We start from the raw sequence: 13,137 nt of genomic DNA, 5'->3' as shown, positions 1-13,137 counted from the left end.
AACTAAAATCTTTTCGTATTGAGCGTGGTATTTTCATCAATCGAGGTCTAAATTAGATCGGTCATGTTACCTTTTGTTCTCTTCGGCTAAAAAGATATAATCCGAAAACAGCTCAAAGCCAAGAGCAAACAAGAAAGCTTAGACCACGTGGGAACTGACAAAGCGTGACACAGACCGGGGAATTGCTTTGAAATAGCATTGTAAAAAGCTTCATTTTATGATACCTTTTTCACACTGTGATTTTGAATGCTGACTGTACTTCACTAGATGTTTATTGTTTTTGATCTATAATATCAAGACACCACAAACATTTTTGAGACTAAGGTTGACTCGTGTGTTTGTTCTGTCTTGTTGCGATGCGGTTAAATGACATCTCAGGTAAGATCTCTTGTTTTATTTATATTTCAAAGTATTTCATTTAAACTGCTTTAAATTTCCTGTTCTTTTTTATATCCATAGCTGTTCATATCTTTTTTGAGGGTTTTGGTAAAAAATGTTGACCTATTTGAGACATTAAGCATCAATTAATTATTCGGCATCGTTAGTATCGGAAGGTTGAACTAATTTTTCATTTCTTACTAAAGTTTTCATATGAAAGTTGGAAACTTAATAGGAAACAAAAATTTTCGTTACAATTCTGCTTGATAACATCACATATTTCACAAATGTTTCTCTTTGATGCCCTACTTTTAAAATTGTTAGAGTGTAAATGGGCATTTTTAGTTGACGCAGTTTTCAATCGATTTTTCCACAAAAACTACTTCTAGAGATGGTTACGTTTCAAAATGCCTCGACTTTTTTTTCTTGTTGTGCGATCAATTTCGTTACAGTACAAGTTGTGCAGTTTCAGTTAAGATGTGCAAGTTCTGAGTTATGACAACCTGATAGATTGCTCAACACGATTGAACTAAAAATGAGGCATTTTTTCGAAATCAAAGCCATCATTGCTTGTCTTTGTCGAGCAAGATTTAATTAGGCGTTAGTAGTAAGAAATGTGTACAACCTGACTCACTTTTTGGCTGATTTTCCCCATACATGTTCGATCATGCGCACGGATGAAAAATTCTTGGCAATTATTCCCTATATGTTAGGATTATTGCCTAAATATGTAATAGACGTACCTCAATTTCATTTTGAAATAGAGAGGTAGCTTTTTTATGGGTTAATTTTTCAAACTCCGCCGCTGTTATCTTGTCTCTAGACGGTTAGTTATTGACTCAGAGGAAACAAAAAAAACAGATAGCTTGAAACTATTATTTTGCTTTAGTTGTAAAAAAGAAACAAACTCAGAAATTAAATTAATAAAGCAAGGTTAAGAACAAACAATAAACTATTTATAACAAACCTCTAACAAAAAACTTTCAGTTTATCTACTTTCAGTTTATCTAACAAAAAACTTTCAGACACAACATTCAGTTTTAAGTCACTTACATATGCACAAACAAATGCATAAACCCATTTAAAACTGCTTCTCTGTCAGCTTCTTGCACGTATATTTCTTTGTGTTGTCTGGACATTTGGATATTTCAGGAAAAGCACGAATAAAAGAATAAGTCGTTGTACTCCCCTATTAAAGCTTTTGTTGCCACAAGAAGCTCCTGCGCGGAGCAGTCGCAGGTTTTGTTTCTCCTCGTCAGTACTTCTTGGGACCCCAACCGGGGTGGAGTTGGGCAGTTAACCCCTATAAAAGCTGTTGTTGTCACAATAAGCTCCTGAGTGGAGCAGTCGCGGGTTGTTGTATCTCCTAGTAAATACTTCCTGAGACCCCAAACGGTGTGGGGTTGGGCAGCTATCCCCTGTAAAAGCTGTTGTTGTCACAAGAAACTCCTGCGAGGAGCAGTCGCAGGTTTTGTTTCTCCTTGTCAATACTTCTTGAGACTCCCAACAGGGGTGGAGTTGGGCAGCTATCACCTAATAAAGCTGTTTTTGTCACAAAAAGGTCCTGCGCGGAGCTGTCGCAGGTTTTGTTTCTCCTCATCAATGCTTTTTGAGACACCAACCGGGGGTGGAGTTGGGCAGCTATCCCCTCTATTAAAGCTGTTGTTGTCACAAGAAGCTCCTGCGCGGAGCAATCGCAAGTTTTGTTTCTCCTCATCAATACTTCTTGAGACCCCAACCGGGTTGAGTTGGGCAGCATCGTCCTTTTTAGCGTTTATTCGACAAGCGATGGTTCTTTTCCGGCGGCTTTTCCTCAGCTTCGAAATCGACATAGGGACATCTTGGGAACGGTTTTTCTTAAGGAGCTACATTAAAATCAAGTATTTTCTCGTCATCGGACATAAGTTGAGAGTTTTGCCAGAACCCAGGATCAGTTGGAGAATACGTTTGTTCAATCTCACTATCGGGTTGTTCATTTAAATTTCTGATGGTTTTGCTTTCATTCATCTCAATATAGGACTTTAGAGCTTTTTCCCGAGGTTCTTTCCGTTTTTGATTAATTATGTAGTAACCATAAGCATATGACTGAATGCCTTCACTCAGATAGTAACGTTTATCATCAAATGCACTCCAAAGCAATTTTGTTAGACTCTGTTATGTTGAGTGTGTGTTTGTCACTATCTATAGATGTTACTAGTTTTCTCATTGGTGATTTGGATTTGAGAACATCTTTGAATTTGACATGATGAGGTGTCTTTTTCACATGTTTGCTCACACCTTTGGCACTTTGTTTGACTACTTGCACTGTTTTTAAGGAGTAGGCCTTTGGTTTTAGAAAAATCGCTTCCGTCACAATGTCACCATTCAGTTCATCTGATACTTTCAGTGGCACATTTTGGTTCGATTCACTATGTAAGCGATGATCTTTGGGGTAACCACTCGAATCTAATATATGCTTCAGTTGCAGAAGATCTTTGTATATGTCATCTGTCTGAATCTCGTAAAACAGAGAATCAATGTCACGGTACATTACACGAGCTTTTTCGTCAAACAAAGCCCTAATTTCTTCATAATGGAACCTGTACAGGTGTAATTTTGATAGATCCATGATAGCCGCACCCCAATAAGTTGGTTTTGTTCCACCTGATCTCTTTCTGGTTAAGCGTGATCCCAACCAGGTTGTCTCGAAAAATGGTGATCTTCTCAAAGTTGTACTGGTTGCAATAGAATTTTGCTTTATCCTCGCTTTCCACAAACAACATCTTGTATCGACATCTCAATCGCAAGTTTTCCGTAGTCTTCCCAAAGCATGAGTTGTTCAACAATTTGAAAAAGTTCTTTTTGAATGCGCTAAAACTGGGTTGTTGTTGCAACTTTGTATTCTGTTCCATATAGCACTTCAAAAATTCACTCTGGTTGAATTTCAGAGCCTTATGTAGTTTTGTTACTAGGAGTCCCTGTTTACAATAAAACATTAGAACTGAATAATTACATACATAATTTTGCTTTGACTGAAGCGTTTCGAGAGGCTTTGGGATTTGACTGGTCTTGTTTCCCAATTCTAATTGATACGAATTGATCGCAAAAGTGTTCACTGAATTTATGGCCCTCAGACATGTGTCGTGTATACAAACAGTATTCTCCAGTGTGAAAATATACCTTATGAACGAAGGATTTAAACGTGTGTTCTTCAAAAATGAGTAAGCAGGAATTAAGCCTGCATTCGCAATACCAATGTACACTTTATTCACATTAGACGCCCAGACTTCTGCGCAAAAGTGTTCATGACAAATATAGACTGGATTTATAGCCCTCGGGCGTTTGTCGGGTATACAAACAGTTTTCTCCACAGCTTGATTAAATATAAACGAAGGAATTAAACCTGTCCAGTTCAAAAATAGAGCTAAGGTAGGTCTATTACATATTCAAGCAACAATCCTAACATGCAGGGAGTAAATGCCAAGAATTTTTTATCCGCGCGCATGATCCAACATGTTTGGGGAAAATCAGCCAAAAAGTGAGTCAGGGTGTACATATTTCTTACTACTGGCGTTTTAGAAACTGACTGTATTGTTTTTGATGTTAACCAATAAACCATCCCGAAAATTTCAATTTGCAGCTGTTCTTTTTCTATGCTTTCTAAGTACTGCAAAAACAATGAATTCAAATTATTGATTTCGTCGACAAAAGAAAACTGATTTCAATGCAAACATTTGTTTAACTGGATGATGTTCATATCAGTTTTTTTACTGGGTAGATTGTTCAAGGAATGTTAAAAATTGTTTTTTTATTTCAATATTAAACTTTAAACAAAAATATACATATTGAAGTCATCATAAACTATTTGTTGCTCTTTGCAATTGAATTTATTTTTTTCCTCAATTCAAATTGACTATTTTGAAAATGTACCAAAGCATTTCCATGCAAATTTGATTTAACGTTGTAATTGAAACCACCAATTCCTGATAGACAACAGGAAATTGCCAATGATGTTTCTATAATCAAAGTTGCAGGTAAATATAGTAAAATTATGAGTGGTTCTAAATTTTAGAAAAAATTTTTATCATCAGCAAAAACGAAAAACACAAACAAAATAACAGAATTATTGATCTCAAGTTTTTAGGTGACGATCTTTTACATCAGTTGTCCAAAAAACCACTAATTTGGGTTCAATTTCAAAAGCATTTCAACTAATTTTTAATTTTGACATCCATTTTTTCAGCAAAGATAACCAGAAATACGGCCCAAATGCACTCATTTATGATAATTGTCGGCCATATTTATAGATCGCTTTATGTGGATTCGAATCTTGTTTTTTCTCATAAATGAAAAACACCAATGCTTGTTTTCGTCAGAAAAAATTTGGTAACGTTCTCGAAACTGACTTCTCTATTTCTGGTATTAATAAAAAAATATTTTAGGACGTTTTCGCTATTTGAATTGCACTGGTAGCATTTTCAAATTTTAATTACAAAACCAGCAGTAAACTAGCATTTGTAAGATTATTGAGAAAACTTTTCCCCCGATAGACATCAAAACTGCGATATTGATTTAATGTTCTTCTTCTTAATGCCTCTGTAATGTTGTCAGAACAGTTAATACAAATTCAAATGTTCCTAAATCAAAAGCTGCTACTGAACTTTTTGTTTCGAAGAGTCCATAACATATTTCGGGTAAAACATTTGTTTAACAGTTTTTTGTTTAAGTTTAAAGCTTTACGCTAAAATAAATATTACCTATTATAAATCCTCAGAAACAAACTTCATTTGTTTGTTGGCACCATACTGTAGGAATGGAAAGATGAATTTAAGCGTTTTTCGGAAAAGGACCAAACTAATACTGACCTTGAATTATTCCCGACGCCAAAGCAAATTCTAAATTGGAAACTGTACCGAGATAATAATGGCGAAGAAAATTAAACTAATGAGAACGGTTGAATAAGTAAATATTGATCCTGATAATGATTCTATGATAAATCTACCACAAAATTCCCATACACGTAATGAAGAATGAGAAACCCATATTAGGGGCCTAGGTTATCAAAGTCATGAATGACCTTCTGAAAACTTTTCCCCAAAGGGTATTTTTCACACAAAGATTCGGAACTTTTGGTAAAAATAGGACTAAACTATCATTACCAAAAATAGATAAGCAGTATATATACGGCTCAATTTTAGCCAATTTTTGTAACCAAACTCAGTCTGAAAATAATTATATTGTCGTGATAATCGAAATTGCGGAGTAAACTTGATTAGACGAGTGAGTTAACAGATATCTGTGTTATTGAAAATTGTAATAATTGTTTGAAATTACTAAGTTCGGGTAACTATAGTTTTCGTTAAATTAACTTAGTAAATTTTCCACCGTCTTCATTTTCTAGATTTCTTCTTATAACTCAGTAGAAACTAAAAGCTGTATCTAGTAAGAATAGACTATAGGTTCCGCTAGTTGTGATTAATAGAAGTCATAAACTAGTTGTTCTACAAGAACGGGAACCTAGTATTCATTATTATTAGGAATTTGCTAAATAGTTTCAGTTTCTCCTAAATCGAAAGCGCACAACTGTACAAATTTAGTAACTTCACATCACATTTTTAATGACTTAACAAAATACTTAGTTTTAGCTTCAATTAATTGGATTTAAAATAGTTTGGTGACTAGTAAAGTAGTGATCAACCAATCAACAATTAGGTTAAGTTAGGTTAACGAACTGGAGAACAGCACCGAGTTAGAACAACATCAAAACGATTGATTTCTGAGAGTATTAATCGGCCACGCTTCTTCCCGAGGACCGTATAGTGAAGCCACTCTGAGGTTAGGCCTGCCTGCTCGTCGAAGACTTGGCAAGTTAAGTTAACCCATTTAGTATGGAATGGTGAACCAAGTAGACAATTAAAACAGTCTGCGTTAACCTGAAGTACCTGATGGGCAATGTCTTAGCGTTCTATCAAGTTGGTTAATACTCGTCTGGTTGGGTTGTGGAGTAAACACCGACGAGCTCTTCACGTCATGTACTATTTTGTTTTAAGTATATTGGTTGATCGATTAATTAGAAAGTGAATTGAGGACCTGGTATAATTCTCAATCTTAGAGTCACCAATTTATTTCATTTGGCAACACATTTCTTGGAAGCTAAAATATCATATAACATAGAGAGGCATTACAAACATATTCTACTATCATCATTATTATTGGCAATTGACTACAGTTCTATAGCGCCTGAGAATACTGTATTTAGGGCTTGAACGCAGGGCCTGGTATAATCTTTTAGTCTAATCAAGAGTATTAGGTTTGTAAAGTTACTATCCAGTCCAGTAGTTTCCTCTAAAGACAGATTCTAGGAACAATTGTGGAATTGTGAATAGGGTAAAACCTCCACCCTAAATATTCAGATTCTATAGATCCATTTGGGCAGTTTTACAAAGGCATCAATGCTTTTTTCTGTAAACTTGATTTAACCATATATTTGGAAAAAAACGAATTAGTGACAAACTAAGACAAATCAAACCCTAGGGAACTATCATCGCAAAGGCAGATAAACTGTCGTTTTTATGTAAAAATCGGTTATATCTGCAAAAACGGGCACCACAAAAAACAGTGACTTTTCACTCCCTTTACATTTTGGTGATAACGTTTACAATTGCTTTTTATTAAAGAAGAGTTCATTTTTGATGCAGAGCAAATTTTGAAGTTTGAGTTTTGACCTGCAATTTGCAACCGATGATAACTTTATATGCAGTCAATTTTACTTTTCATGTATTAATCATTTAACGTTATCAATGACAAACAGCAACAAATAAAAATACTTGGGTTCTTTTGCTACAATCTCCGATAAATAGAATAAAGTTAAGTTGGGAGTAGTTGTCGTTAATTTAAAAGTGTTTTTTCAACAGCAAAAACTAAAAATAAATCTATAGAGTGTTTTCTCGTTTTTATTTCAATAATTACTGAAAAAAGAAGCGTTCTGTGATCACTCAATTGTAGATCCGCAATAAAAACTGCCCATGAATTGCACACAAAAAGTACCGGGAGGTGTGTTACGTTACGTTTCAAAAGAGGCGGGAAAAAACATGCAGATATTTTTTTTTCACTTACTGCTGTTGAAAAGGCCAAATTGCGGTCAAAATGGATCTTGGATGAGCTAATTTTGTCATGTGTCCACACTGTAAAGCCCGTTTTGCATGTTTCTTTTCATAGGTTTTACGGAATTAATGAGATAAAGTGGACCGAATAGGCCACGTTAGTTGGTAGGCGCGCTGGCTGGTAATGTTGCTGTATCATGGCAATTAGTTAAAATTTCTTAAAGAATTGCGCTTGAAACATTTAATTTGTTTATTTTTTAGTTTATCAAGCGAATTCAGTCGAAATCTAGTGGCACCACAATCCTAGACAGCAGCTACAAAGCATGTCAAAATGCTACCATCCTCAAATCAAACTCCAACTCACAAAACCCAATCGAAACTTCGTCCGTTGAATCAATAGTGTACTCATGCCCCGGACAAAAGGTGAAAATAACCCTAGCCAGCGACGGTGACAATAAACCCAATGTTGAAAAATGGGACTTTGTTGATGGAATGCCACAGAAAAAAATAGGGATCTGTTTCCTTTTTCCCAGTGAACAAAGTTTTTGTTTCATTAAATTATATGAATAAACTAATACGCATTTTACATTCAAAATGCTTTATCTACTCATTGAAACGAATCTTGATACATGCAACATATTCATTTTCTTACAAAACTTGGGAAGCAAGATCTTGTTCAGTTTTTTTTCATATTAACTTATGACTCGTCTTGATAATCGTGATATCTCTGTAAAATACTTAATTTCTCGAAACACATGAGAAAGTCTTGCAAGACTGTAAGAAGCTTGTTGTTTGCCTGAACCCGTTTTGGTTTCCCGCCCTATCGTTTAATCCTGGTTAATTAACTATCTTTATTTACCTCAATTTATCCCCCTCCCCAGCACATACATTTTCACCACAGAAGTTTCACACTTTTTTCAGCAATTTTCTTGCATATTTTTACTACTTTTTCAGCATATTTCCTACAAAGTTTTAGCGCATTCGTCTGAAAGTTTCAGCGTTTTTGCGAATACATTGTAAATTTAAAATTTCAACGCATTTTTTGAAAACTCAATCGCATTTCAGCGCATTTCTTACATAATTTTTGGAAAGTTTCTTGACTCGCAAGTTTCAATATTTAGCGGTTGGAGAAATGGTTTTAGAGTGAAAAGATTGCGGGGTTAAAGTAGGTATGGTTGAAAAGACATGATATTAAAATATGGGGGATTAAATGAATCGGGAGATTTAAGCTAGCGTTGGGAAACATTTCTAAATTTAGTTCTTTCGGACGGGAACCACCCCAGCAATGAATGCAACCCAATCAACCTGAAAAAATTGAATCACCGCCCTTTGAAGTGCAACACGCACAGTAAAGTGCCAAAGTCTCGTCGTAAGTTTATCCAAACACCCGAGAATTCAAATCACGAGAAACAACTTCAACTATGCAAAAAAATAACTTTGAATCCCGACTTCAGCAAAATATCTCCATTTCATTTCGAAGCAACGAGACCAGCCAATAAAAACCTGCCCGAAAACAAAAATAGACTGACTAATACATTCAGAGTTCAAGCTTTGAAGGAATGCAGGGGGTACACGTCATTTGCATTCGCCCCTTTTGAAAAACCCAAAGACGAGTTGTCAAAGTTGCCTTCAAAGTTTGGACCTTTAAAACCTCAGATGACCTTAGCTAACCCGTATAACGATACCATTCACAACATAACCCCAGCACAGATAATTGCAATGAGACAAAGTTTAAAGAAGCAGGATTTAGAGGCACAGAAAGACACTTATCATGACAATATTGCCAAATATATTGCCGAGCAGTACGAGAAAGAGAGTCGTGAAAAGCACAAAAAGTATTCAGGCTTGTGGCACAAATGCGTGGGGAAAATTGTGGATGAAAAGAAAATATCACGTGATCAAGTTTCAGGCAAGCCTAGTCTATTATATTTTTTATCATAGAGGCATTTATTTAGACATTGGGTTGAGCTCCCTTGAATCATGACCAGAAATTCAATTTTTTACGCGAATGGAAATTTGAATTAACAATTAACTTGGTTACCGTGACTAGGTTTATAAAACGCAAGATCACCAGTTTAATAAATCAATTTTCAACAGTTCATATTTCAGTTTTCCAGATATGAAATATATGTTTCTATTCTCCCCACTTTGGTCAGGTAAGAATAAAAACTCATAATTAATTAAACTTAATCAATCGTGTTTTCATTTGGAATAGTAAAACCCACACAATCGGGTTTTCAACTAGGATAGTGGAAACCACACTATTTGATTTGCAATTGGGATACTGAAACCTGCGCAATCGAATGTCATGAGACATTAAGAAGGCTTCTTTTGCTTGGAGCTGGCTCCAGTTCTGCGCTTCTTGCTATCAACATTACAGCGTTTCCTCGCATTTGTTCAATTGATCCTTAGCCAAACTTCTTTCATATGCGCAGCATTATACACAAGCTGCAAATTGTAATAAGGTATAGTGCTACACCTGTCCGTGCCATCTTCCCTTTACAAGATCGCGTGATCCTATTCTATGCCTTGTATATTTTTCATATTTAATTTAAGCGTCATGCAGTCAATGTTGCTAATCTTTAGTTTTCTATTTTGGTCTCCAATAACCCTAAATTCATTTCAAGTTAGTTGGTTCATTTTCTCTTTACATCAGTTTACTGTTTCGCTGTCTGTCAATCCTTGACATATTTTTTCATTCACCTGGTAAAAAAAATCGGATGAAAAAAATTGTTCACAAATTTGATTTTAAACCACTTTCAATCTTCTCTAAATTAATTGAAGTTTCAGTTCTTAGTTAAGCCAATCCTAATTTAAACTAATTTGGGAAATCGAGAGGCGAATTGTATTGTAAAGTTCGGAATAACATTCAATATTTCTCCAAATCAAATAGTAAGGGATTTCCATCTCACAGAAAAACAAACAATATCGAGATTTGCTCTACATTTCAAAATTGTTCGTTGCTATACGTTCTTTACAACGACATTCCAGCAAACAAAGAAACCCAAAAGACCTCTGTTACTGAGTAAAGCGGATAATATATCAAAATGCGTCATTTTATTAGCCAATCAGAATCGAGTATTTAAATACGCATAGAAATCGTTCCAATATACGTACCAAGCTCAGAAAAAGTGCAAAAAAAATAATTTCAAGTAAATTTGATCATAAAACCTATCAAAGAAGACGTGATTGGGCTCTAAACTTTTCGGTTTTTTTTTTGGATTCATTGGTGTAGAATGGTGACCGTCTTTGGCCTCAAGTATCAAAAATTGACTGATACCAGTAAAATGAGCATCAAAAACTGTCGTCTAAAAAACCACTTGTTGTTATGATGGTACCAATGCTTATACGTTGAACGTTGCTTTATAAAACGACCGTTTAACATTGTCTTTATAAAAATTTTTGATGAATTGAAGCTTAACGAAAGAGTGTTGATTTGTTACACTTTTAGTATTGGTGCCGTTACCCGGGAACAATATTATTATAGTTAACCTTCAGCCTTCCGTGATTCCGTCCTCTATCCCTGCGAGCACAGCAATATACATACCCGGTCCCAATAATGCACAGCAAAACATTGTCCATTCGTCCCAAGCCCGCCAGGTACCGTTTCCTACCGCACCAAAAACTTCCCAGAACTGTAACCTTGATCTAAACTAGTGGAGTGTTCCTCAGAATAACCCCGCAAACGTAAATTAGCCAACAATTAATGCAGCCGTTTTCAACAACAACTTTCAACCGAACCTACCCCCAAGCACGGCTAACCCCGCCATCAGTCATACCATCTTCCAATTGAATGCACAACAAAATCTTAATAGCAACCACGCAGCAAACTGCAGCATCCCTGTTAACCCTTTCATTACAACTACTAACATCGCGCCACCTTTTGTCACGCCGGTTATACATCCAACAGACGGGCATACCGCTCCGTTACCATTGTGCTTGGATGGCGGTCAAAAAGCATTGGGTGAAACCTACTGTTCGTGATTTTAACGACTGGTTAAAGGTGAAAGCCGAAGCGCATGATTGAATGAAGAATACTGCAATTCAAACCAAGACGGAGGATAAAATCATCCCCGTAACTAAGTCAAAAGTTGCATCAAAAGAATTTGCTGCAAATACGCAACAAAGGAGTTTTCGAAAAATGCAACGGAGTGCTGCCTCAACATCTTTCCCAAGCTGCATTGTTTGCAAGGGCAGTCATCGACTGTGGGAGTGTCGTGTGTTTAAGGAAAAGACTCCCACGCAGCGAGCCAAGGTCGTGGCTAAAGCGAAGCACTGTTTCTTTTGTTTGCGTGATAAACACACGTTTAGGCAATGCCCAAGTTCTCGTTAATGTAGGAACAAAGGTTGCAACAGCTCCCATAACACCTTAATTCACGTAGCTGAAAGGGTTTTTCCAGCTAAATCCTCAAATAGCAACATCAATAATTCGAAATTGATTGCAGGTAATTGTACGCCAACTACTGGTTAACAGCCGCCAAGCAAAACGAGCATTTTGTCTTCTGTCACGGATGTCAAAGGACTCCTTCAGGTGAATGAACTGAAACTTACTAATTGTTCAGATACTAGTACTACGGCGTTGGCTAATGCGATACCGCTAGCACTAACTCTTGGGTGTCCGATAGTCTCGCAGCTAGACTCGGTTTGCAAGGTACGACAAAAAAACTTTATGTCAGGGGTATAAACACAGAAGAACCCATCGATACAAAGGTGGTTCAATTGACCGTGGCACCTCATAGAGATCAAGACTTCGAAGCATTCACTGTACATCTCTATGTGAGGGAAACATTAAACGTATGTTCTGACATCATTGACGTTAAGTTCATGCAAGAAACTTACCCACATCTGGCCGTCCTAGACCCATTAAGATATAGCTATGGAAACATTGAGATGATACTTGTAAAGGATGTCTACCATGCCATCCGACCGTTGAGTCCTTTTCAGCTAAAAAGTAGTCATCGTTCGCTGTTGGCTTGCCCATAGGTTGTGTTTTAAGCGGCCCACTTCCATCAAGTTCATGTTTAGTGTCAAGGTGTTTCAAAGCCAATGTCGAACAGGATTATGAATTGGCTTGTCAAGTTAATTCTTGGTATGATATGGAATCGTATGGCGCGTACAAGCTGGTTGACCCAAGATCGACAGCGGATGCTCACGCGCATAAAATACTTGAAACAACGACTCTTCATAACGGTCAAAGGTATGATGTTGGTATGGTGTGGGCTGATGACAACTTCCAGCTCACCAATAACTATTTTTCGTCACTGGTGCAACTTAAATCTGCCGAGAAGCGGCTCTCGAGAGACAAAACTTCAAAAAAAATTAAAACGGAAACCATCGCTGAAGACCTTCAAAAAGGATACGTAGTAACAGTTCCTGACGCTCACATGGTCGAGCAGTGGTTGCACAAAGACTGGTATCTACCACACCATCGCGTAATCAACCCGAACAAAACGATGAAAAGTGTGTAGGGTACTATATGGTGCAGCAAAGTTTCACGATACTTCTTTGAACAAATCTTTGCTCACTAGCCCTGATTTGCTCCAGAACTTAATCCATGTACTAATCAGTTTTCGACAACATCAATTTGCCGTGTCTGCAGATATCGAGGACATGTTCCTCCAGGTTCGTGTCGCAGACCGTGACCAACCATTACTGCATTTTTTGTAGCGGGAGGACC

General features: G+C 36.6%; 1 protein-coding gene across 1 annotated transcript; it reads left to right on the top strand.

The window, feature by feature from the left end:
- Positions 1-304: 304 nt before the first annotated feature.
- Positions 305-12,928, top strand: LOC142345049 (uncharacterized). The gene is made up of 4 exons (XM_075397131.1): positions 305-378; positions 7,722-7,883; positions 8,719-9,369; positions 12,486-12,928. The coding sequence occupies exons 2-4, from the start codon at positions 7,868-7,870 to the stop codon at positions 12,926-12,928; spliced, it is 1,110 nt and encodes a 369-aa protein (XP_075253246.1). The 5' UTR covers positions 305-378; positions 7,722-7,867.
- Positions 12,929-13,137: the final 209 nt, after the last annotated feature.

The sequence above is a fragment of the Convolutriloba macropyga genome, chromosome 8, assembly GCF_964194025.1.
Source record: "Convolutriloba macropyga chromosome 8, txConMacr16.3, whole genome shotgun sequence".
NCBI lineage: Eukaryota > Metazoa > Xenacoelomorpha > Acoela > Convolutidae > Convolutriloba > Convolutriloba macropyga.
Note: the sequence above shows the minus strand (reverse complement) of the source record. Positions and strands in the feature narration are given on the sequence as shown.